At 39.9% G+C, this 27481-nt stretch overlaps 1 protein-coding gene across 2 annotated transcripts in view; it reads right to left on the bottom strand.

The window, feature by feature from the left end:
* Positions 1-4318: 4318 nt before the first annotated feature.
* EXPH5 (exophilin 5) overlaps positions 4319-27481 on the bottom strand; it is a 262162-nt gene continuing 238999 nt past the window's right edge. For both annotated transcript variants that reach the window (XM_053708543.1, XM_053708542.1), the window contains exon 6: positions 4319-15167. In XM_053708543.1, coding sequence (XP_053564518.1) covers positions 10075-15167 — 5093 coding nt within the window. In that variant the 3' untranslated portion in view covers positions 4319-10074. The remainder of the gene's footprint in view (positions 15168-27481) is intronic.

Below are 27481 nucleotides of genomic sequence, written 5' to 3'. Positions count from 1 at the left end.
GCAAGAGGTTAAAGTGAGGTTTCTTTTAAAATAGCAGGGTCATATTTCCTACCTAAATACCTGTTTAATTGTAAAACCATTCCCAATAATCAGGTCAGAAGAAGCATGGTTATACTCTAGGAAAACAGGCACTAGCATAGTTGTGGCAGCAGGAGGACATACTGTATATATCAGCAGAAAATAATCTAGTACATTGAGCATAGATAGAAAGATTTAACACACAGAAGTGTGAGCCATGCAAACAGGGCCGTCTTTAATACTGAATGGACCCTGGGCAAACATTTTCTTGCCCCCCCCCATGCAATTTTGCTCTCCATCCCAACATCCCAAAAAACAACTAAATCAATTTATTTTATATATTTTTTAAAATTATTAGCCCAGCAGTGGATCATCCACTGCTGGGCTAATCATTAAAAAAAAATTGCAATATGTGAAACTGGACCTAAGCAGTACTAATAAGTAAATAAATATATACATTCCTCCCTCCACTCTGGATTAATTTAATATGCTTTTGAATGCGATTCTGGTGTGAGGTTAGCTGGTTAAAGAGATTTAGGGCAGCCAACAGGAGCAAAGCAAGGTAAAGACTGAGGTGGAAGCATAGAAGTGCAGACAGATATAAGTTTACTGACTGGAACAGTAGAACTACTATGGGAAGCTGTAAAATCTGAAATAAACCTTACCTTAATGTGTGAAGTATCAGCATGACACTATACATCAGCCACAGCAGCACATGTCACTACTTTGCTAGGAACAAGTTCCCTCTCATCCTGCACTAGACAAGGCTGCATGGGGGAGGGGCATGTGTACACTCACTTATTCTTCCCACTGACACCTTTCTGCAAAGCACTGTTTTCCTAACAAACTTCAGTTAGTTGATCTTAGAGCCACAGCAGAAAGAGCAGGGCTAAGGGGACCAGCAGACTGGATGCTGTCTGCCCAAGGCTGCATGGATACAGTGTGAGATGAGTCACACAGCCTCAAGACTGAAGAGAGCAGCGTGTGCAGCTGCACAGATGCTCAAATCCTCACGTGCCTGCCACTCCAGCTTTCTGCTGCATGCGCCTATAGTGAGCCCTACCCAGAAACAATCCCCACCACCAGAGCAGTTACCTGGTAACAGTGGTAACCCCAGTAGGACCTTTTCTGATGCAGTTGGATTGACTGGATGCCTAGTTAGGACTTAGCATCCAGTGCTGCACAGTGCACATCTAAAACAGCACATGGCACTAGCTTGGAATGTCACATGACATTGGCACGGTCTGGCACAGTTTCTCACAAATACATATAAGCAGAGAACTTTTGACTGTGACAATATTAGGACTGACTGTGTGTGTGTCCCATGTCACATGATATCAGCAGTCTGGCATGAACTCTTGGGCCCCTCAACAAAGACTGGGCCCAGGGCAACTGCCCCTTTTGCCCTGTGTTAAAGACGGTCCTGCATGCAAAGCATCATCTATGGCCTTTATGAAATCACTGCACACAAAAAAGCATAATCTGTAGAGCCAGAAAAAATGCTTGTAAATTGGAAAACACAATGCTACACGCATGCCTGCTATACTTACATCATCTGTCTATCTTTACATATATACAAACAGAGATTCCGTTAACTAGGTAATGAAGAGAAGCATAACTGCTTGTTCTATGGTTAAAGGGATACTGAACCCAAATTTTTTCTTTCATGATTCAGATAGAGCACGAAATTTTAAGCATCTTTCTAATTTACGCCTATTATCAAATTTTCTTCATTCTCTTGGTATCTTTATTTGAAATGCAAGAATGTAAGTTTAGATGCCGGCCCAATTTTGGTGAATAACCTGGGTTGTTCTTGCTGATTGGTGGATAAATGAATCCACCAATAAAAAAGTGCTGTCCAGAGTTCTGAACTAATACAAATGTTTAGATGCCTTCTTTTTCAAATAAAGATAGCAAGAGAACAAAGAAAACATGATAATAGGAGTAAATTAGAAAGTTGCTTAAAATTGCATGCTCTATCTGAATCATGAAAGAAAAAAAATTGGGTTCAATGTCCCTTTAATCACCACCCCAGGAGGAGCTTCTTTCAGGGACGAAACTACAGGGGGTGCAGAGGTTGCAGGTGCGACTGGGCCCCTGAGGGTGGGGGCCCAGCTAAAAAAAAACAAAAAAAAAAACGTTAACGTTAACATACCACTGCCTGCACTGATATCATGTGAATGTGACATGACTACAGGGGTTAGTGTTTCTGTTATACCCATTGGTGTTTATGTGTGTGTGTGTGTATGTATGTGACTGTGTGTGTATTTATGCATGTATGTGTGTTTGTGTATGTTTGTGGAACCAGCAAATTACAGACCTTGTTACTACAGCAAGGGGGGGGGGCAGGGGGTAAACAGTGTCACTATATAGTACCACTATATATAGTATGGGGGGGGGTGAACCATGTCACTGACTACTATGGTCACTTTATAAAGTACTGGGGCAGGTAGGGTCAGGCCAACCATCTCACCGGCAGATTACAGACTGTGTCACTGACTCACTATATACAGTACTGGTGGGTTAAACAGTGTCACTATATACAGTAATAGGGGGTCAGACCATCTCACAGATTGTGGGCACAGGGTACCTCTTTTTGCAGACATGTAATCTGATTCACATTTTTTTCTGTGTTAAATGTAAAAATAAAAATAAAAAAATATGTATTAAATTCACCTTTTTTTTGGAGGGGGGAGGGGTGATGGTGGGGCCCCTTCTTAGATTCTTGCACCTGGGCCCTGTGGTTTCTAGTTACCCCTCTGGCTTCTTTTGCTAAGAATGTGCTTTTACAGAGAGGAACTTTCCTGTCCCTGACTGTTTCACCCTAGCAGTGCTCTAAAGGGACATTAAACACTAAATGCAATTTATGCACCTCCCTCTACATATGGGTGCCGCCATTTTGGAACCTAGGTTTCACTGCAGGTATTTGGATAGTTGCTGCACATGTGCAAACACATCAGCACTGGAATGCAGTGAAAGCTAGGTTTCAACATGGCAGCGCCCGTGACTAGAGGGACGAAGAGAATAACCTCTATACTATGCTTATAAAATGTATTTAGTGTTTAATGCCACAGGTGGTTAATTTTTTAGGGGGCATGGAGTTTTAAGATTTAGGTTTCCCCTCAAACCAGGAATTTCCTCTCATTTTAAATATTATGAGCTCTAACTACACCTTTGTTTGCTCTCAAACCATGCGAAAAACAAGCTTGTATATCCTCTTTTAGTCTGAGCTCCGATACAGGACTACAAAACAAACTCGATCTGAGCCTGCAGCCTTTGAAGTTTAGCTTAGCATGCAGCTACCTTATTCTCTGTGTTATCTAGCCAGCAATTTAACAATACAGATTTGTTACTGGAGTACACAAGGCTGTCATTTTGTTGGCAAAACTAGCATTGTTTTGCAATATTTTACCTTATCATATCTGCTAATGCCAAATAGAGATGGGAATGTAGCAGGGCTAGTTTTGTGAAGTCTACTCTATGCAATTCCATTTCTCAGAACTGGAAACCCCACAATTTGAAGTACAGGTGGCCCTCGTTTTACAACGGTTCAATTTACACCGTTTCAGAATAACAACCTTTTTTCCAGTCATGTGACTGCTATTTAAAAGCATTGAGAAGCAGTGCATTTATTAAAATAGCCAGTAGGTGGAGCTGTCCGCTTGTGTTGCAGCAAAGCTAAGCAAGCTGAAATTAATCAGTTTTACCAGACCTGAGCTATCGAGCAGATTTCAAAGGAACAAGATCTTCCTGTTTATAACTCAGTCCAGATTGGAATGCATAGAAAGAACTGTTTGCAGAAAAATGCAAGTGAAGTCTGTGTTGTGTGATTATTTTATTAGGTTTATAATGCTGTCTAGCATTTAAAGTCTTAATTTCAAAGCTTTAAAAATAATGTATTAGGTGTTACTTATGACAATTTTGAGAGGGGCCTGGAACCTATCTCCCTCACTTCCCATTGACTTACATTATAAACTGGGTTTAAATTTACAACGGTTTCGATTTACAACCATTCCTTCTGGAACCTAACCCCGGTGTAAACTGAGAGTTACCTGTATTTAAATTACAGAGAAAGGGGGCAAAATAACCTGCATAGAATATTTATAACTAATGGATGCATTGTATATTGATATTGAGATGTTTATTGGTAAAACTTGTTAATTCTTCATTTTGTTTACTAATACATCACATGAAAAATAGACATAGAGCATGATTCAACTGTGTACATAATGCATCAATCTTTCATTTAATTTACATATGTAAATTATACCTTTTAAATTAAGCAAACACAAGAAAACTATTTTTATTTTTTTGGAAAATAAAATATTTTATTGCACATAAAAAGTCCACTGTTGTTCATACAAGAATAATGTTATATACACAAAAATACATCTATATAAATATGACAAAAACTGACACTGCATACAAAACAAGCATTCCATCACTGTGCATAATAAAACATACAACACATACATATAAATATAAAATTGTGTGCACAGATGTAGACTTTGTATTGAATTAAACAATAGCATGATTCATAAAGGGTAACCTTAGAGGCATTGTTTTGGACTTTAAACTGATGGGCACACATTACTACGCTAGTACGGTTTCTGCTCACCATGATATTGCTTTGCCCTTGTGCGTGCAGCATTCTTAAAAGGGATAGTCTAGTCAATATTAAATGCTTATGATTCAGATAGAGCATGCAATTTTAGGCAACTTTCTAATTTACTCCTATTATCAATTTTTATTTGTTCGCTTAGTATCTTTATTTGAAAAAGCAAGAATGTAAGATTAGGAGCCTGCACACTTTTGGTTCAGCACCTGGGTAGCGCTTGCTGGTTGGTGTCTAAATGTAGCCGCCAATCAGCTAGGGCTACCAAGTGAATGAAGACAAAATTGATAATAGGAGTAAATTAGAAATTTGTTTTAAATTGCATGCTGTATCTGAATCATGAAAGTTTAATTTTGACTAGACTGTTCTTTTAAAGCCTCTTATTTTAACCTATTACAGTTGCTGCTTGGTGAAGCACCACATCTTCATTCTGGGCACCGCGATCTTGGAGCCCACCTATTCTTGAACACTGTGACAGAGGCGGTGGGTACAGATAGACCAATGAGGCGGTGGGTACAGATAGACCAATGACGTTGCTGGCTTTTTGATAGCTGTACCCGGTACTTTGGTTAAGTTCACAAATTAGACAGTGGAAGCTTTACATTTTTTTCAGTTTTTTTCACACATAACAAATATAAAAACATAAAATAACAAAATATAAAATAATGCAGCCACTGCAAAAATGTGCAGCTCCTGCTTTGTGTACGTTAAATTAAGGTGCACGATATGGCTTGTCAAAAAGACAGCAATGTTACTGATCTGTGAATGTGTACCTCTTCTGTCACAGGTTGCAAGAATAGTTAAGGTCCAAGATGGCGGCATCCAGTGTGAAGATGCGGAGCTTCACTAACTGACAAAATAAAAGGGGTTCAAATACCAAACTAGCTTTAGAAATAGCTACAGCTACAGGAAAAAATTATAGCATGGTGAGTTGTAACCATGCTACTATAGTTGTGCCCAGAAGTTTAATGGCCCTTTAAGGTTCACCATTTACAATGAGGGACTTCTACTCCTCACCATTTTTATGCTATATATATTTGTTTGAAAGAGACAATAATTTGATATTTTAGCTTAGTTACTTATTTTGATTATTTCCATTTTGCTGGTGTTTTTTTCAATAGTAAAACAGAAAGGGGGACACCTGTACACTCTGCATTGCATTCAAACGAATCACCCAATCCAACGAATCACCCAATCCACATTGAGAACCTGAAGTAGGGTGCAGGAATGTTTTGTGCAAAACCTCACAAAAGAAAAGAAAGCACTTTAATGAAGCCAGGCCTGGCGACTGGGCCTCCAGTAATTCTGTCAAATATTATAATAAGCAGTTGCTAATTTTCTGTGCTCTGACAAAATGCTGACGGACATTTGGCCGACGGACAGAATGCTGAAGCATGTTCCGAGTTCAGCTGAGGGCAGATACGCTACGGAGTGCTCTGTTCTAATCAAAGCCTCGGGCGCCGCAACCGCCTCTGGGAACCCAACCATGGGTCCCAGACCGCACGTCTTGTAATTCTCTGTCTGTGAAATTATCTATCGAATCTATCTATTTATATATCTATCTATTGAATCTATCGAATTTATCTATCTATCTATTGCATCTATTTATCTAATCTATCAAATCTATCTAACTCGTAGCCGGACTGTTATCGGACAGCCACTTGTGTGTCAGACTATTATCCGTCGGCCAAATGTCTGTCGGCTAACAGTCCGGCCACATCATTTTCACATTAAAAAAAATAATTTGTGGCAAATTGTAATTGTTTAGAAAGTTTTATATTCTGCCATATTTGGAGGATCGAATCCAGGCTGGAGTATAAAGTACATAATATATTTAGCAGGGTTAGCCTTAAAGGGAAATGAAACCCAACATTGTTTCATGATTCAGATAGAGCATGACATTTTTTACAACTTTCTAATTTACTTCTGTTATCAAATGTTCTTTGTTCTATTGGAACCTTTTGTTGAAAAGCAGGGTTGAAAGCTCAGGAGCGTGCACGTGTCTGGAGCACCATAAGGCAGCAGTTTTGCAAGAATGTGATCCATTTGCAATAGCGCGATTTCCAGCCATGCAGTGCTCCATACACCTAGCTAGGCATCTCTTCCAGAACGAATATCATGGGAACGAAGCACATTTGATAATAGAAGTAAATTGGACATTTTTTTTTAATTCTATGCTCTGTCGAACTCACAAAATATATTTTTTGGGTTTCATATCCCTTTAAGATCTAAAATATATAAAAGCTAGAAATAAATAATGAAAGTTGTTTCAAACAGCTGATTTTGCATTAATAAAGTAAAAAATATGTTTAGGTTAAGAATGTTTAGCAATGGAAATTAAAGCAACATAATAGTCAACTTTGAAATATGTCGGAGTGCATTTAGATTTTGAATAGAAGCAGTTTAGCAATGTACTGATACAGTTATCTGCTTCTAGCAAGATGTTACGGTGTCAGGCGCATATGTTGCATGTGTTCAGGGCACATTTAAAGGGGCAGTCTACTCCAGAAGTTTTATTGTTTAAAAATATAGATAATCCCTTTATTATCCATTTCCTGGTTTTGCATAACCAACACTGTTATATTAAAGAGTCAAAATGAAACTTTCAGATAGAGCGGGTAATTTAAGCAACTTTCTAATTTACTCCTACTATCAAGTTTCTTCGTTCTTTTGATATCTTTATTAAAAAAAAGCAAGAATGTAAGCTTAGGAGCCGGTCCATTTCTTGGTTCAGCGCCTGGGTAGAGCTTTCTGATTGGTGTCTAAATGTAGACACCAATCAGCAAGCGCTACTCAGGTGCTAAACAAAAAATGGCCTGGCTCCTAAGCTTACATTCAAATAAAGATACCAAATTGATAATAGGAGTAAATTAGAAAGTTGCTTAAAATTGTTGCTCTATCTGAATCATGAAAAAAAAAATAATCTTGACTAGACTATTCCTTTAATACTCTTTTTACCTCTGTGATTACTTTGTTTCTAAGCCTCTGCAGTCTGCCCCTTCTCTCAGTTCTTTTGACAGACATGCATTTTAGCCAATCAGTACTGCCTCATAAATAACTCCACGGGAGTGAGCACTTTGTTTATCTACAGTATATTGCACAAATGAACTAGCACTGTCTAACTGTGGAAAACTGTCAAAATGCACTGAGGTTGGAGGCAGTTTTTCACAGTTTAGAAATCAGTTTGAGTCTACCTAGGTTTGCTTTCAACAAAGAATACCAAGAGAACAAAACAAATTTGATGAGAATAGTAAATTGGAACGTTGTTTAAAACTGCATGTCCTATCTGAATCATGAAAGTTTAATATTGACTAGTCTGTCCCTTTAAGCACTGTACCTGCTCAGCTGGTGAAGGTTTGAATGACACAAACTGAGTCAATGACCAGTTTTCTAAGCAGGTGCTTAGGTGTTTTTTTAAGATGGGAGCACAGGACGTATGAAACATATGCCCCTAAAAGAAAAGTTTTTACTAGTTTTACTAGAAGCATTTGTGCTAATTTTAGTATGTTACAATAATGCTATTTAAAACTGAAATATACTCAGGCATATTTTAATTTTTTATGTCCATTTAATTATATCATAAAAAAACAATATCCTATCTTAAAAATGAATAAGTTGTACATACTATTTCTTATAATTAAGCACATCATTTAAGTTTGACATTTTTTACTACACATTTAATGTTTTCTTAAAATACAAATATGACAATTTTATAGGAACCTAAACAAAGAAAAACATTTAAAAAAAAAAAAAAGTATTTCATAATACTAAACAGGTGTATTCAAACAACGGTGCATTCATTTACATCACTTAAATGACTTAACACACCTTGTTGAGAGATTCTATAGACAATAAGGTTCATAAATATTTTTATAAATATTTTTATAAAGTGCTTTTTTGGGGGCCAGTAGCCTTTAATATACAAATACCAGATAACTAGCAATATATGTATTTATAGATCTGGAAGAAAAGATATTTACATTGTTATAGGCCCTATACAGTAAATCCAGAAAATAAATTAAAATATCATTTGAAAATAAAATATAACTGTGGAATCTCTGCAGTATTAAGTATTTACAAAACAAAACCAAAAAAATATAAATGTCATGATCCTAATGGAGACTAATGAAAATAGTGCATAGATTAAGAATTGATTAAATTAGAAAACCCCACTATCTATAAGTAACATACAAGAAAATTCCTTAATACAAAAGCATTCGAATAATGATTTCATTCCGATCAGTCTGTCAAGGGTTTTTGGTGTTTTGGAAATGCTTTCTGTATGGAATTTGGTTAATATATTACAAGGGATCTAACTACAAAACACCATACTCTGAGTGGGTTCCACCATATAAGGCAAAGGCCCCTATTTAAGAAAGTCTGGCGGACCTGAACCGACAGTGCGGATCAGGTCCACTAGACCTCGCAGAATACGGCGAGCAATACGCTCGCCGTATTCAGCATTGCACCAGCAGCTCACAAGAGCTGCTGGTGCAACGCCGCCCCCTGCAGACTCGCGGCCAATGGGCCACCAGCAGCGGGGTGTCAATCAACCCGATCGTTCTCTTTGTGACCGCTGCCTCATAACTACTGTTTCTGGCGAGCCTGCAGGGCTCTCCAATGCTTGGCGAGAACAATGGAAAATTAACAATTTATAACCTTATCTCTTCTATACTCCACTTGGGAGTGTAATTTCTTCTGCTGGCTGTGTTTACACATTTAATCTATAGCTTGGACCTAAGGTCAGAAACTTTAGGTGGGGATTCCACATGCTAAAACAACTATTTCAAATGCCAATAAAAGGGTAAAGGAAATACTTACACACTCCAACAGGTAAAGTGGATCATTGGGAACAAATTAAAGGGGATATTTTTTTTTTGGAGTAAACTGTCACTTTAAACAATATCCATGTACCTCTCCTGAAACTAAACTACAACGTGACAAAATAGCAAGTCCATTCTTACAGATGTGTCAGTAGGAGCCATGTCTGATCTACATAAATACAACTTGCTCTTTTTATAGTCCTAAGCTGTATCACTATTTTGTTATATCTTCAAGTATCACTTTTGTACTGTGAAATTAGGTATATTACAAAATTAGTAATGAAAACCTCACTTATTGTACAAGGAATTGGCACATACCCCGGATTGCTCTTACTCTTTAAGTTATGTTACTCTCCATATCCGTTTTGAAGGAAAAATGAAAATGGTGCCACTTTGGTACTGTCACCTTTGAAAATGCAAACATATATATCTCTTTGTAGTATATAATCTTATACTGCATTTTAAGTTGCATGTAAACAGACTGGTATTACAAAAGTAATTAGACGGTGCTGTTCATGGTTTGGTTGCAATACAAGTTTCTGAATATTGAAAGAAAACATTATTTGTTAACCAGAAGAATTAACAATAAATACTATGTGATTACAGCACCGTTTGTTCTCACAGTTCAGATTCTTTGTCATTTTCATCCAAGTAATATTCATCGTCTGTAGTTGTATCATTGTCGGAGTCCGAACAAATAGTGTTTCTATCATTGTAAATATTAAGTGGCATCTTTGAGGTTGGTTCTTGTAACATAGACAGTTGAGAACTGCTGTTTATAACCTGGCAATCACCAGAAGAAAGATTGTCTTCATTTCTTAGAACACCAGGGTATTTAAGAAAGCTTGGCCTCCATAGTCTACCTTCTGTGAGAGTTCTTTTGATGTTTTTTAAAAATGCTTCCTGTTGCTCTTTTCCAAAAATACCATAATCAAGAGATTTAGACGTATAGACTGGTTTCTTGCTTGTTTCAGTACTTGGCCAGTTTTCATTTTCATCTATAATATTCTCTGATGAAAATCTCCTGCTATAATTTGTATTACTGGAGCCTTTACATGATGAAGGACTTCTAGTGCTTAACTTTCCTCCATAGCTCTTTGAAGAGAATTGCTGGTCATTCTTGCACCTGAAATCCATACAGTCTTGCTTTTCTTCAAAATTCAAAACTTTTAAGCTCTTTGAACGGTACAATGGTGAACCTGTGGGCTCAGAATAGCCGACAGGACTACCACATCCATAGAACGACTTGTCTAAGGGATTAGAATGGCTTGGATTTGTTGAATAGTACATTGGTGGAGAGTCAGGGTCATCTGACATTTTAGGGGAACATCTAGATGATTTCCTACGCAAGCTATTGAATTCCCGTTGATTTGAGTTGTCAAAAGAAAATGTGTATTGTCTGGCGTTTCTCTGAGTATTAATATCATTCTGATTATATTTAGAAAACACAGAAGGCTTAGTTCTGTTTAACATTTCATTGACTTTAGTTACATTTGACTGGTTGTGAACAAGTGGTTCCAAGCTGTAGTTGTTGTATGGTGAGACAAGATAATCTATATTATTGTACTGCCCATGGGAACTGAAATCTTTAAAACTTTTGGAGTGGGGAATACATTTTTGCAAAGGTATCGTACTGCCATCATTAGAGTGTTGTCTTAACAGTGTAGTGTCTCTCATAATAAAGCTATTTATGCTATTTGGTTCATCTTCATTTTCAAAAAAAGTTGGTGATGTAAAATCAAAACTAGGAGAATTACTAAGATTATCATTTCCAAATGGTTTAGATGCAGGGAATTTTGAAGATGTAAAATCAAAACTAGGCGAATTGCTGGGATTATTATTTCCAAATTGTTTGGCTTGCGGGAATTTTGGTGATGGGAAATCATAACTAGGTGAATTGCTGAGATTATTATTTCCAAATGTTTTAGATTGCGGGAATTTTGGTGATGGAAACTCATAACTAGGTGAATTGCTGAGATTATCATTTTCAAATGGTTTAGATGGAGGTAATTTTGAATGCATAAAATCATATATAGGTGAATTTCTAAGAGTATCATTTCCATATGGTGTAAATTTTGGCGACGTCAAGTCATAAATAGGTGAATTGCTGAGATTATCATTTCCAAATGATTTAGATGGTGATAACTTTTTTGATCCTTGGGATATAAAATTAACATTTCCTGGAGGTGAGTAAATAGGTCTTTCATAGGCATTGGTAACATCTCTCTCAGGAGGACTTTTCCCATAATACTTTAAATTGGACTTTCTATTTGGCAACGTACAATAAAAATTCAACTTGTGCTTAGCAGGAGATTCAAGATCATTGTAATTATTGTAACCAGTATATCTGTCTTCATTGGTGTAATTTTTCTGAGTGTTAAGATCAGTGAAAGTCTGATTATAAGATGATTTTCTTTCAGCTATTTTTAAAGAACCAAACATATCCACAAGATCATTAACTGGAGAAATAATATCTTCATTTGAAAGCACCCTATGACTCTTTTTTGATAGATTAGTTTGAAGAGAAGTGATAGGAAATGAAGAACTGCGAGATTTTGCATGAGCTGTACTTTCTGAAATGAATTCATTTTTGGTTACAGTTTCAGGTGTTTGCGGTGATAATGTTTTTAATATGTTCTCTTTATATTCCATAGATCTGTTCTTTTCCAGAAGCGCACTAGGTGCTTTGCTGTTTTCAAGAGTCATATCAATGTTTCTCATATTATTTTCTGAAAACGCTATGGGAGGTTTTGAATATTTGCGGGGAAGGCTGCAATAAATTGAAACAAACTTATGATATTCTATTGTATCAGAGTCAGGCATTTTAGAGCTTGTGCTACTTTTCTCATAAACGTGTGTCCTTGTTATGGTTGAGTGATGCATGTTGTGACTTTGCACAGTTTTATTCTCAGTGTTATGCTCCTCTGCAACATTTAAAACCTTGGATATTGGCGAGTCAGGTTTATCAACACTTTGAACTTCTTCCTTAAAACTTTCAGGGACATTCCACTGTGGTTCTATAATGTTTTTAATGCTAGTATAGGTCTTATATGGTTCTGGTGCCAAAAGTAAGTGCTCTTTTAGTAAATTAATGGATTTATTTGGTTTACTACTTGGAATTGCTGATTGATTTGAAGAATGAGTTTGGAAATGTTCTTCTACTAGTTTTGCAACAGGTGCTGTAGACAATCTGGTGGTTGCAGATGAATCCACAGATCCAGAACTCATAGTATGTGTATATTTATGCACATCAAGAATCAAATTTTGGTTAACATATGGTTCTGATGGACAATCAGTTGTGTCCTGCTTCTCTCCAGTAGACAATGGTACAATACATGTTTTAGGCATAACATAATTTGAGATTTGAAATGGACTATTAACAAAATCAGATTTAAAATCATTTTCATTCAAAGGCTTTATGTGAGAATGTTCCTCCTCATTGTTTTCTCTACTGGTGATTAAACCAGAACCCTTTTGAAAAGGAATGCTCAGATCTGATTGGTAAGTTATGTCAGTATCTAAATGATCATATAGACTTTGCTTAATTTGACTTTTTTTCTCATGAGTCGTTGGCTTAGAATGATTTTCCACTAAGGGCTTTGCATGAGCAATGTATGAACATTCAAGATCATTTGCAGTCTCTGTCACTGAGGGATTGACACTTACTCGAAGGCTTTGTATAGTATCAGTTATTGCCACATAATAATCTTTACACTGTTCATGAGAGGTTTCAAGTAATGTTATTGACTGTCTGTTGTTATTTGTATAATCTATAGTCGTTGTTAAATTATACATATGATTGTTTAGCACTCCCATATCACAGTCCTTGGGATTATCTTCAATTAAATGTTTTGGTGTGTTTGTGTCAATATCCATTGTGCCATCTGAAAAGGGAACTATTTCTTTTGATTCAATAGTTTTTTCAAAATGCATTTCAAGTTCCTTATGGTTGGTGACATTATAAGAAACATCAAATGGCGTGTTCAGGTTGTCTACACCATAAGTAGCATGGACAGGATAGATCGATAATGTTTTATTGTCATTTTGCTTTTCAATTGCTGTAGATAATATGTGTCCCTGCGTAACAGTGGAGCCATTTTTCTCTGTATAGTTTTTCACTTTTCTTTTGTTTGTTGCAAAAATCCTCAAGTTGCTTAAATCTGGAAGCGATGATGAAGTGTTGCTTTGATCCCTCAGCATATCGGAACATAGCATCTTGTTTGCTTTTGTTTTTTTATCTCTGATATTTGAGCAGACAAACTGTCCTTGATTATCTGGTATGCTGCTGCTTTGTAATCCATGAGATGTTTTAGTATTAAAAGAGTTTTTGAAGTCATAAACTTTTGGTTTTGATCTAGAAAATAACGTGTCTCCATCCTTATTTGAGTTGTCAGTCTGTTGTGATTTTTCAGATGCATGAGATGGCAAATCGTTCTTAATGTGTATTGATCTAGAAGAAGATGCATTTTGCTGTGTATGGTTTAAACTTGACAAATTAGGCACAAAATCTGTAGATTGAAAACAAACATTAGGAACATCAGCTCTGTCAATCTCAAACTTTGACTGATCCTTCAGTGCAAAGTCAACTTGCATAGGCTTGTCAATGTTTTTGGTTTCACAGGAGAAATTTAAGTGTACTGAGCTAAGAGTGTTTTGCATAAGAGAATCTTGATTTCTGTCTGTTGTATTATCAGCATTTCTTTGTTTTTCGGATGAGTTTGCAGTTACATTATTATTTTCAGATTGTATTTGAAAGCAGGGAACGCTTCCTTTTTCAAAGTTTTTTGTTAATGCAGTATTAGTATTGTGATTAGATGCATTTTGGATCAAAGGAACTTGATGCTCAATCTCACCACTGATTTCCATGGGTTCCACTTGTTGGTAATATTTATTACTAGAAAAACCAAATGAACTCTCCATTTTTGTTAATGTATTTTCTTTGTTTTCTTCATTAAATGATGGAGAATATCCATCATCAGTAAGATCAAAAGAGTGGGATTTGCTAGAACGGAATGCGTTATGAATGGAGTTCTTAAGGAAACTATCATTTTTATAATTAGTCCTATGATAGTCATTAGTGTTAGACCCAGAATCTATGTAGCTATTTTTATTCTTGTACAAGCTGTACATCCTGTTTTGCTGAGAAGAGCTGTCCAATTTAGTAAGGTCCATGGCAGACTGTGTCCTAAAAGGTTTGTTGTGATTGTCAATATTTCCAGCAGAAGATTGATTCTCCCATTTGATAGAGGATATGGGTGTTCTCTTTGGCATTTGCTGGTTAGTCCTTTCAAAACTGAAATCATTTTGCCGTCCCAGCGAAGGATACTGTAAACTGCTTGATGAAAATGATCCAGAACTGGTTGCAGTGCTGGGTGATATTGATTTGCTTCCAAGTGCTGAACACCAGGAAGGGCTTTTTTCAAACTCATTTTTTTGCTGTTTTGAGGTTGTGCGATGTCTGTTAAAATACATATCATAAAACTTTCTTGGCTGGTAGGTGGCATGTGTTTTATGTGTTCCTTCAAGTGGTACCGTTCTGTATTCATCCTGTGAATAAGAATTTCTGGTGTGTCCTTTTCTGGCTTCTGGTATTTTGTTGAAGGAGGCTTTGTTCTCATCATGACTTCCAGGTATGTAGTTTGCAGTCCTTCTGATGGTTCTGAGTTGCTGACCATGTTCTTGGGCAAGTTTTTGGTCCAAGTCTCCTAAAACTGAAAACATACAATTAATAAAGCTATTTATACAAATTTCCCAATTTCATTAATGTCCTCTTTTATGTACATTATTGGCTAATATTTGCAAAATAAAGCGAACCATCAACAGGCTTAGTATACAGTTACTCTTTAGAGATATGGGTTAGGAATGACAATATACATTTTACAAGCATGTATTACAAATCAATTACATAATCTAGTACATCAGGTACACTACAGTATTTATGATATACTTTGGCACTAATAGCTGGACTTCCAGTTTTAGAGATAAGCTAGTTTTTGGATTTCCTAATTTTTTTCTCTGACTTTGAAGCTGACTTTCTCTAACATTATGACATATGTGAGATTTTTACTGTTACTTTTTGTGTATGGTAGTTTGTTTGTTTTTTTACGTGATAGGGAGCCAGATTACAAGTGGGTGCTAATTAGTGCTTTCGCTCGAGCATAAACTTTGCTAGAATCTTTATCTTAATAATATTTATGCTCACATTGGGTAGGGCGCACATTACAAGTTGAAAGTTAAAAGATTTTGTGCAAAACCCGACATGCGCTAACCAAATGACTTTGCGATATCGCAACCGCGTTAACGTATTTCCCCCATAAACTTAAAAAAAAAAAGCACAGAAGAAAACACCTATGCATGCTTACTCCACAGGAGTTAAAAATATTTAATATTCCAATGTTCTTCACATAAAGGAAAATATTTTTATTGTAAATACATATATATATATATATATATATATATATATATATATATATATATATTCATAAAGATATATAGGAATAGCTATCTATTTTACATTAAAGGGATAATAAACCCAATATTTTTCTTTTAGGAATCGAACAGAGCATGCAATTTTAAGCAACTTTCGCATTTACTCCTAGTATCAATTTTTCTTCGTTCTCTTGGTCTTTTCATTTGAAAAGCAGGGATGACAGCTTAGGAGCCGGTCCATTTCAGTTTCAGCACCTGGGTAGTGCTTGCTGATTGGTAGCTAAATGTAGCTACCAATAAGCAAGCCCTATCTAGGGTACTGAACAAAAATGGGCTGGCTCCTAAACTTTAATTCCTGCTTTTTCAAATAAAGATACCAAAAGAATGCAGAAAAATTTATAATAGGAGTAAATTAGAAAGTTGTTTAAAATTGCATGCTCTATCCGAATCATAAAAACATAAATTATGCTTACCAGATAATTTCCTTTCCTTCTGTACAGCTGCATTCCTTACTTGTGGGAAATACTGAACCTGGCCACCAGGAGGAGGCAAAGACACCCCAGCCAAAGGCTTAAATACCTCCACCACTTCCCTCATCCCCCAGTTATTCTGCCTAGGGAACAAAAAACAGTAGGAGAAATATCAGGGTGAAAAAGGTGCCAGAAGAATAAATTAAAATTAAGGACCGCCCATTGGAGAACACAGACGGGAGCTGTGGACTCTCCCTGTACAGAAGTAAAGGAAATTATCTGGTAAGCATAATTTATGTTTTCCTTCTTAATGCAGGGAGAGTACACAGTTGCATTCCTTACTTGTGGGAAATTATACCCAAGCTCCACCAAGCTCCAGAGGACACTGAATGCTAACGGGAGGGTTAAAAAAAAAAGAGAGGCGGCCCCACAGCCTGCAAAACCTTTCTCCCAAAGGCTGCTTCAGCAGAAGCAAAAAAACATCAAACTTGTAAAATTTGGAAAAAGTATGTAAGGAGGACCAGGTAGCTGCCTTACAAATCTGATCCATAGAGGCCTCATTTTTGAAGGCCCAAGAGGAAGCCACTGCTCTTGTAGAATGAGCCGTAATTCTTTGAGGAGGCTTAAGACCCACTGACTCATATGCTAAGCGGATGATACTCTTCAACCAAATAGATAAGGAAGTCGAAGAGGCCCTCTGACCGCTACGCTTCCCAGAATAGATAACAAACAGAGAAGAAGTTTGTCTAAATTCCTTCGTAGCCTGAAGATAGAACTTTATGGCACGAACCACATCCAGATTATGCAGTAAACGTTCCTTCGATGAAGAAGGATTAGGACATAAGGAAGGAACCACAATTTCTTGATTGATGTTGCGATTTGACACAACCTTAGGAAGAAATCCTTAGTTCTTAGAACAGCCTTATCAGCACGGAACACCAGATAAGGAGGGTCACATTGCAAGGCAGCAATCTCAGAGACTCTGCATGCAGAAGCAATAGCTAGTAGAAAAAGAACCTTCCAAGACAACAACTTAATGTAACACCGGCCTGATCCTATTCAGAACCTTAACAAAAGACTGTACATCGGGAAGCTTGGCAAGCCTCTTGTGCAGTAAAACAGACAGGGACAAAATCTGTCCCTTCAAGGAACTAGCTGAGATGATCCTAGTAAGAACCTTAACAAAAGACTGTACATTGGGAAGCTCGGCAAGGGCCGAAATCTGTCCCTTCAAGGAACTAGCTCAGAGGCCCTTCTCCAGTCCATCCTGGAGAAAAGAAAGAATCCTGGCAACCTTTACTTTGTACCAGGACAAACCATGCTCTTCACACCAGAATAAGTAGGACCTCCACACCTTATGAGAGATGCGACGTGTAACTGGCTTACGAGCTTGGATGAGAGTATCAATAACACTCTCATAAAACCCTCTCTTGGCTAAGACTAAGCGTTCAATCTCCATGCAGTCAGCCTCAGAGAATCTAGATCTTGATGAAGAAAGGGGCCTTGTTCCAGCAGATCCCTGTGACAAGGTAACCTCTAAGGAGGAGATGATGACATCACCACTAGATCCGCGAACCATATCCTTCACGTCCACAACGGAGCAATCCGTTTCACTGACGCCTGCTCCTGTATGATTTGAGCCACCACTCAAGAAAGGAGTGGAATGGCAGGAAAAGAGAAATTAGATTGAACCTCCAAGGCCCCGCTAATGTATCTATTAGCTCCGCCTGAGGATCCCTGGACCTTGACCCATATCTGGGTAGCTTGGTATTGAGACGGGACACCATGAGATCTATCTCCGGCGTTCCCCACCTGTTGCATATCTCTGCAAACACTTTGGGAAGGAGAGACCATTCCCCTGGATGAAAGGATTGTCTGCCGAGAAAATCCACTTCCCAGATATGCACACCCGGAATGTGGATCGCTGACAGCAAACAGTTGTGGGTCTCTGCCCACTCCAGAATCCGAGATACTTCCCTCATTGCTAGGGAGCTTCTCGTTCCCCCCTGATGGTTAATGTAAGCCACTGAGGTTAAATTGTCTGCTTGGAATTAGATGAATTGTGACAAACCCAGTAGGGGCCAAGCCTTCAGAGCATTGATTATTGCCCGAAGGTCTAGAATGTTGAACGGGAAGGAGCTCTCCCCCTGCATCCACAGACCCTGCGCCTTCTTGGCGTCCCAAACAGCTCCCCATCCTGACAGACTTGCATCCGAATTTACAGTCACCTAGGATGGCCTTAAAAAGGATGTCCCTCGGGACAGGTGATCCGGACAGAGCCACCAAGAGAGAAATTATCTCGACCGGATGTCCAGAGAAATCTGTTGAGACAGATCCAAATGATCGCCGTTCCACTGCCTCAGCATGCAGACACCTGAGTTGGAACCTGGCAAAGAGAACGATGTCCATGCTGGACACCATGAGACCAATCACCTCCATACACTGAGCCCCAGATGGCCTTAAGGAAGTCTAGAGGGCAAAACATGTTGAAGCTAGCTTGCAACTTCTCTGGACTGTTCGAAATATCCTCACGTCTATGGAGTCTATTATCGTGCCCAGGAATTCCATCCTGGTGCTTGGAATAAGAGAACTCTCGTGGAATTGAAAAAGACAGAGATGCTGAATGGTCTTCTGCCAGATGAAACAATGGTGCTTGTACCAGAACATCATCCAAGCAGGGAGCTACTGCTACACCCCGGGTTCTGGCGACTGCTAGAAGAGCCCCTAGAATCTTCATAAAAATTCTTGGATCAGTAGCTGGACCAAACAGAAGTGCAATGAACTGGAAGTGCTGGTCCAGGAACGCAATCCTGAGGAACTGGAAGTGTTCCCTGTGAATTGGAAGGTGAAGGAATGCCTACTTCAGATATATAGTAGACAGAAACTGCCCTTCCTGAATTAAGGGAAGGATGGACCTCATTGTCCAGGTTGAGAGGATGAATCTGCCCCTGGGTGGATTAGATTTGAACCTATCCTGTAAACCTGAACTATGACCTCCATGACCCAAGGATCCTGCACGTCCCTGAACCAAGTCTCTTAAAGAGTAACAGTCTGCCCCCTACACAATCCAAAATAGGACCGGGGGCTGCCCCTTCATGCGGGCTTAGTCTCGGCGGGCTTCTTGCTCTGCTTGTATCTATTCCAGGACTGAACCGGCTTCTAAGAATTCTTGGTTTGCTCTGACTTACTGGAGGCCGCTGACTCTGGGCTTTTATCAGAACTAAAAGGAATGAAAATACGAACTTTGTCCCTTAGATATGTTCTTCTGTGTAATAACAGCACAGATAAAAGAACTAGTAACCCAGAAGGCCGTAATTATTTCCTGAAAAATGTTGAGGGAATCCTCCACCTCAATCAATTTCGAGATGGAGATGCACCAAAGGAAGCCGCTCCAGCAACTGCGGCGACAAGCGCCACCAGTAAAATAAAATAACCCCTAGGTTGAAACACCCTCTTTTCATCCTTATATCCGGTGGCTCTATGAACAACGAACTATCCTCACACGGATAGTATTACATGTGGCAAGCGTAAAAATAGCGCCATCCAAGTAGGGATGGGAAAAAGAAACCCCACCCTCATAGAGAGCCCGGAACCAGGATCCTTAAAAGGCAGACAACGTGGAAAGAGGAATCTAATCCTGTTCCACTTGTCCTTTATAAAGATTATCCTCAGATTTAGGACCCAGAGGTTCGTCTGGCAACTTGGCCTTTGAAACCTCTAATGTAGTCAAAACCTCCTTTAGTAGTAATCATAAATGTTTTAAAGGAATGAAAATACGAACTTTGTCCCTCACAATATAAACACAGGCGAAGGATGAAAGGCAGCAGACTCCAACCCTGAAAGTTCATAATCTGTTTCAGAAAGTACCTCATCCTAGGATAACTGATCAGATATATCTGACAAATTACATGATGCCCCCTGGCAAGAGTGCAAGATTTAACCTTTCGCTTGCGCTTAGCAGTGCGAGGGAAAGCACTAATGCCCGCAGTCATCGCCGTATGAAACTGCGCAGTAACATCTGGTGAAAAAAGGCCCCCTCCAGATTGAGGATTAGCAGTGCAATGGGAAGCTGCATGTGTGTCTAATGAATCAGAATCCTCCATAACTAAAGTACGATATACGGAGGACTACTGAAAAAACTTACCCTGCGACGAAAGGCAAAGAATGACTGAGGGGTGAGGTAAGTGGGGGAGGTATTTAAGCCTTTGGCTGGGGTGTCTTTGCCTCCTCCTGGTGGCCAGGTTCAGTATTTCCCACAAGTAAGGAATGCAGCTGTGGACTCTCCCTGTATTAAGAAGGAAAGAAAAAATTTGGGTTTAATATCCCTTTAACAGTATCAGTTTTATATATTATATTATATATATGTGACGGATCCCCGGCTACCCTGACTGGGTAGCTCTGCCAAACGGGTCCTTCCTCTCCCTGGAACAAGCGGCTATGTAGCCCAGTCAAGTAATTGTAGTAGGAGCCCACCCAAATAACTAGACATACTAGCATTCAGGTGAAACGGGAACTCTCTTTATTGAGCAAAAAGTAAATTTATGCTTACCCGATAAATTAATTTCTTCTATGGCACGACGAGTCCACGGATTCATCCTTTACTTGTGGGATATTATCCTCCTGCTAACAGGAAGTGGCAAAGAGCACCACAGCAGAGCTGTCTATATAGCTCCTCCCTTAGCTCCACCTCCCAGTCATTCGACCAAAGCTACAGGAAGAAAAAGGAGAAACTAAAAGGTGCAGAGGTGACTAAAGTTTAAAATAAAAAAATATAATCTGTCTTAAAATGACAGGGCAGGCCGTGGACTCCTTGTACCATAAAAGAAATTAATTTATCAGGTAAGCATGAATTTACTTTTCTTCTATAAGGTACGAAGAGTCCACGGATTCATCCTTTACTTGTGGGATACAATACCAAAGCTACAGGACACGGATGAACGGGAGGGACAAGACAGATGGTTAAACAGAAGGCACCACTGCTTGAAGAACTTTTCTCCCAAAAATAGCCTCCGAAGAAGCAAAAGTATCAAATTTGGAAAATTTGGAAAAGGTATGAAGCGAAGACCAAGTCGCAGCCTTACAAATCTGTTCAACAGAAGCATCATTTTTAAAAGCCCATGTGGAAGCCACCGCTCTAGTAGAGTGAGCTGTAATCCTTTCAGGAGGCTGATAGATGGCAAGAGTGAGTCTCTGCCCATCAAATTATTTTGGTAAGCTCTATCATCGCTAGAGAACTCTTTGTTCCCCCCTTATGATTGATATATGCTACAGTCGTGATATTGTCCAACTATAATCTTATGAATCTGGCCGAAGCCAGCTGAGGCCACGCCTGAAGCGCGTTGAATATCACTCTCAGTTCCAGAATATTTATTGGGAGGAGAGCCTCCTCCTGAGTCCACAAACCCTGTGCTTTCAGGGAATTCCAGACTGCACCCCAGCCCAATAGGCTGGCGTCCGTCGTTACTATGACCCATGCTGGCCTGCAGAAACACATTCCCTGGGACAGATGATCCTGTGACAACCACCAAAGAAGAGAGTCTCTGGTCTCTTGATCCAGATTTATCTGAGGAGATAAATCTGCATAATCCCCATTCCACTGTTTGAGCATGCATAGTTGCAGTGGTCTGAGATGCAAGCAAACGGAACTATGTCCATTGCCGCTACCATTAGTCCGATTACCTCCATACAGTGAGCCACTGACGGCCGAGGAATGGAATGAAGAGCTCAGCAGGTGGTTAAAATCTTTGATTTCCTGACCTCCGTCAGAAAAATGTTCATGTCCACCGAATCTATCAGAGTTCCCAGGAATGGAACTCTTGTGAGAGGGATAAGTGAACTCTTTTTTACGTTCACCTTCCACCCATGAGATCTTAGAAAAGCCAACACGATGTCCGTGTGAGATTTGGCTAGCTGGTAAGTCGACGCCTGAATTAAGATATCGTCCAGATAAGGCACCACTGCTATGCCCCGCGGCCTTAGAACCGCCAGAAGGGACCCTAGCACCTTCGTGAAAATTCTGGGAGCTGTGGCCAACCCAAAGGGAAGAGCCACAAACTGGTAATGCTTGTCCAGAAAGGCAAACCTGAGGAACTGGTGATGATCTTTGTGGATAGGGATGTGTAGATACGCATCCTTTAAGTCCACGGTGATCATATATTGACCCTCCTGGATCATTGGTAAAGTAGTCCGAATGGTCTCCATCTTGAAGGATGGGACTCTGAGGAATTTGTTTAGGATCTTGAGATCTAAAATTGGTCTGAAGGTTCCCTCTTTTTTGGGAACCACAAACAGATTGGGGTAGAACCCCTGCCCCTGTTCTGTTTTCGGAACTGGGCAGATCACTCCCATGGTATATAGGTCTTCTACACAGCGTAAGAACGCCTCTCTTTTTGTCTGGTTTACAGACAATTGAGAAAGATGGAATCTCCCCCTTGGAGGAGAATCTTTGAAATCTAGAAGATACCCCTGGGTTACGATTTCTAAAGCCCAGGAGTCCTGAACGTCTCTTGCCCAAGCCTGAGCAAAGAGACAAAGTCTGCCCCCTACTAGATCCGGTCCCGGATCGGGGGCTACCCCTTCATGCTGTCTTGGTGGCAGCAGCGGGCTTCTTGGCCTGTTTACCTTTGTTCCAAGTCTGGTTAGGTCTCCAGACAGACTTGGATTGAGCAAAATTCCCCTCTTGCTTTGCAGCAGGAGAAGAGGTAGAGGGACCACCTTTGAAGTTTCGAAAGGAACAAAAATTATTTTGTTTGGTCCTCATCTTATTTGTCTTATCCTGAGGAAGGGCATGGCCTTTCCCACCAGTGATGTCTGAAATTATCTCTTTCAGTTCAGGCCTGAATAGGGTCTTACCCTTGAAAGGGATGGCTAAAAGCTTAGATTTTGATGACACATCAGCAGACTAGGACTTAAGCCATAACGCTCTACGTGCTAAAATGGCAAAACCTGAATTCTTTGCCGCTAATTTAGCCAGTAGAAAAGCGGCATCTGTAATGAAAGAATTAGCTAGCTTGAGAGCCCTAATTCTATCCAGAATATCATCTAATGGGGTCTCAACCTGAAGAGCCTCCTCCAGAGCATCGAACCAAAAAGCAGCTGCAGTAGTTATGGGAACAATGCACGCTATAGGTTGGAGAAGAAAACCCTGATGAACAAATATTTTCATTAGGATACCCTCTAATATTTTATACATAGGATCTTTGAAAGCACAACTGTCCTCAATAGGTATAGTTGTACGCTTAGCCAGGGTAGAAATAGCTCCCTCCACCTTAGGGACCGTCTGCCATGAGTCCCGCATGGTGTCTGATATGGGAAACATTTTCTTAAAAGTAGGAGGGGGAGCGAACGCAATACCTGGTCTATCCCACTCCTTAGTAACAATGTCCGAAATCCTCTTAGGGACCGGAAAAACATCAGTGTAAGCAGGAACCTCTAGAAATCTGTCCATTTTACACAATTTCTCTGGAACTACAATAGGGTCACAATCATCCAGAGTCGCTAAAACCTCCCTGAGCAATAAGCGGAGGTGTTCTAGTTTAAATTTAAAAGCCGTCATATCTGAATCTCTCTGAGGGAACATCTTTCCTGAATCAGAAATCTCTCCCTCAGACAGCAAATCCCTCACCCCCAACTCAGAACATTGTGAGGGTACATCAGATATGGCTAATAAAGCGTCAGAGGGCTCAGCATTTGTTCTCACACAAGACCTACTGCCCTTCCCCTGCAACCCAGGCAGCTTAGATAAAACCTCTGTGAGGGTAGTATTCATAACTGCGCCCATATCTTGCAGGGTGAAAGAATTAGACGCACTAGAAGTACTTGGCGTCGCTTGTGCGGGCGTTAATGGTTGTGACACTTGGGGAGAATTAGATGGCATAACCTGATTGCCTTCTGACTGAGAATCATCATGCGACATACTTTTAGTAGCTAAAATATGTTCTTTGCAATTTATTGACCTTTCAGTGCATGAGGGACACATTCTAAGTGGGGGTTCCACAATAGCTTCTAAACATATTGAACAATGACTTTCCTCAATGTCAGACATGTTGAACAGGCTAGTAATGACTACAAACAAGCATGAAAACACTTTATTTAGTGAAAAAACAACAATCTTAAAAAACAGTACTGCTCCTTTAAGAGAAAAAAAAGCATACACATTCTGCAAAACTGCCTTAAAATGCACCAAATTTTTCAAATTTTTGATAGCACACTCAATATGTGTAGTTAAGTTTGCCCCACAAGAAAATTTAACATTTAACCCTTTATTGTGCAAACCGGATTAAATTAAGGCCTAAATCCGGAAAAAAAAACACGCCTACCTTCCCTCAGGGATTGTAAATATGGGGTTAAAGCTTCGATTTGGCCCAAAACATTCACAAGGGCCCTCAGGAGTTGGAGCTTGCTGCTTGCTGAGTGAAAACAACTGCGCATCTGAGGCGCGAAAATAGGCCCCGCCCATCTCACTTGATGTCTCTACAGCCTCAAAGAACCGCATCCAGAGCGGTTTTAAACTAGCCATGTGGGTTCTGAGACCCAAAAAAAAGCCAAGTGTACCCTCAATAAAGTTGCCCAAAAAAACGTTATTGCCCACAAAATGTTAACAGCACTCCCAGTTCAGAAAACGTTTGCCCACAAACATTCAAAACTCAAAAAATTCAAACCATTTTTTAATTACCCCCTTATGCAAGCTTAGTAATGCCTTTCTATAGCTCTTAGGATTACTGCTTACCCTTACCCTCATGGGGATACTGTCAGCCTTTCTGAAATACACAGTCTCTCCAGAAAAAATGACTGAACATACGTCACTGCTATATAGCATGAAAACGTTCCTCACACTGAAGTTTCCTGTACTCCTCAGCCTCTGTGGGAACAGCACTGGATCTTAGTTACAAATGCTAAGATCATCATCCTCCAAGCAGAAGTCTTCATCCATCTGCTGCCTGAGAGTAAATAGTACACACAGGTACCATTTAAAACAAAAAACTCTTGCTTGAAGAAATTAAAAACTAATATGTTATCACCTCTTTCACTTTACCCTTCCTAGTACTTAGAGTAGGCAAAGAGAATGACTGGGGGGTGGAGCTAAGGGAGGAGCTATATAGACAGCTCTGCTGTGGTGCTCTTTGCCACTTCCTGTTAGCAGGAGGATAATATCCCACAAGTAAAGGATGAATCCGTGGATTCGTCGTACCTTATAGAAGAAACACACATCTTTTATAGACACACTTATCTTGATAAGAACAGAAGACAATGCCACAGTTTTCCCGCCATTCCCGCCCCTCCAGACAGGCTGGCGCCGGCTATAGCAGCCATGGTCCTCCAGATTCTTAATAGCCAAGGGTGGCGGTTTTCAGGATGATCCCGGGGGAGCGGCGGCACTTCAGGGTGTCATTTTAAAGTGAAGGTAAATTTTTGCTAATAGCAATACACCAATCGAAAGCTTAACATACAAGTATTAAAGTCGCTGATTTTATATTTCTAAAAAACTATTCATTTTCAAATAAAATAGATATATAAAATACCTCCGTTATTGCTATTAGCTCCTTCCCTCCCACACTTCCGTATTTCTCTGTAGTGACATCGCTTTCGTTCCTACAAGCGGACTACGCTCGTGCACAACAGCCTATTTTAAATTTGCATGCGTATCTCCCACTCAGTAGCGCATGCGTTTAATAATTCAATGTATCCAAAATAATGAAAGCGGATTACGCATGCGCGTTTCATGAACGAGCATGACGATGATGACGCTACAGAAAAGGGGCTGGACGCCACGGGGGTAGGTAATAGATTGGATCAAAGAATTGCCAATCAAAAACGGCAATACGGCGGGCGGATAAAAAAACTGACACGGAGCCGATTTAAAAGGTTAAAAATAAAACTTTTAATATTAGTTATAAAGAATTTCATGAATGAACATCATACTTAATTTACCGAAGCTATTTGAAACTGTTAACCACTACTCCAGACTTGACCTTCACTTTAAAGCTCTCGGTCCCCAGAATCTACAGTCCAAAAAGCAACATGGCTGGCTGGGGACCGGAGTTATGCTGGTTTAAACGTCCACCTGGAAGTCCAGGGAGAAGAGGGGTTATAGGGGGAACCACCTTTGGGCCACCCTGAGAGGAAGCAAACCCCAAAATAGCGGAGCTCTGGGACAAAGGACCACTGGAGCGACCTGGGTCAAAGGGCACCGGTAATCCTGGGGGATGTGGCCGACCGGTAGTTCCAGGGGCCCGGCCGGTCAAAGGGGAAAGGGGAAAGTGGAGGTCAGCAATTAGCTCCTCCAAGGTGACAGTCCATATACACAATAACTAGGAACAGAGGGTCTGGGGAATCACGGTTGCTCTGAGGAGCCAGAAACCGCTAAGAAGCAACAGGGGTGAGGTTGAAGAGGGTAGGGGTTTAACCCTTGCAGCCCAGTAAATATATATATATCTATATAAAGATTTAATAATAAAAATTAGAAAAAAAAATTCTATGTGAAGAACATAGGACTGTAAAATATGTGTAACGTGATTTGGGGTTCAGGATTTAGGTCTAACGCAGTATCGGGTTAGCGCACATAAAAAATTACTAATCTAAAGGCGTGTTATTGAAATATGAAATATAAAATAATAATAATTACAAATTATTATAGACTAGTCCTAAAGCCCGTTCACACGGGCCATTTTTTGCAGGGTACAGCGGTCCCACCCCTTGCGCTCTCTCCCTGCCCCTCTCTTTTGCTCTCTCTCCCCCTCTCTTTTGAGATCTCTCTACCCCCCTCTCTTTTGAGCTCTCTCTCTCCCCCTCTCTCTTTTGCGCTCTCTCTCTCCCCCCTCTCTTTTGCGCTCTCTCTCTCTCTCCCCCCTCTCTTTTGCGCTCTCTCTCTCTCCCCCCTCTCTTTTGCGCTCTCTCTCTCTCCCCCCTCTCTTTTGCGCTCTCTCTCTCTCCTCCCCCCTCTCTTTTGCGCTCTCTCTCTCTCCCCCCTCTCTTTTGCGCTCTCTCTCTTCCCCCCTCTCTTTTGCGCTCTCTCTCTCCCCCCTCTCTTTGCGCTCTCTCTCTCCCCCCTCTCTTTTGCGCTCTCTCCCCCCTCTCTTTTGCGCTCTCTCTCTCCCCCCCTCTTTTGCGCTCTCTCCCCCCCTCTT

Source organism: Bombina bombina, chromosome 3 (assembly GCF_027579735.1).
Source record: "Bombina bombina isolate aBomBom1 chromosome 3, aBomBom1.pri, whole genome shotgun sequence".
NCBI classification, from domain to species: Eukaryota; Metazoa; Chordata; class Amphibia; order Anura; family Bombinatoridae; genus Bombina; species Bombina bombina.
This window is presented reverse-complemented; position numbering and strand designations above follow the sequence as displayed.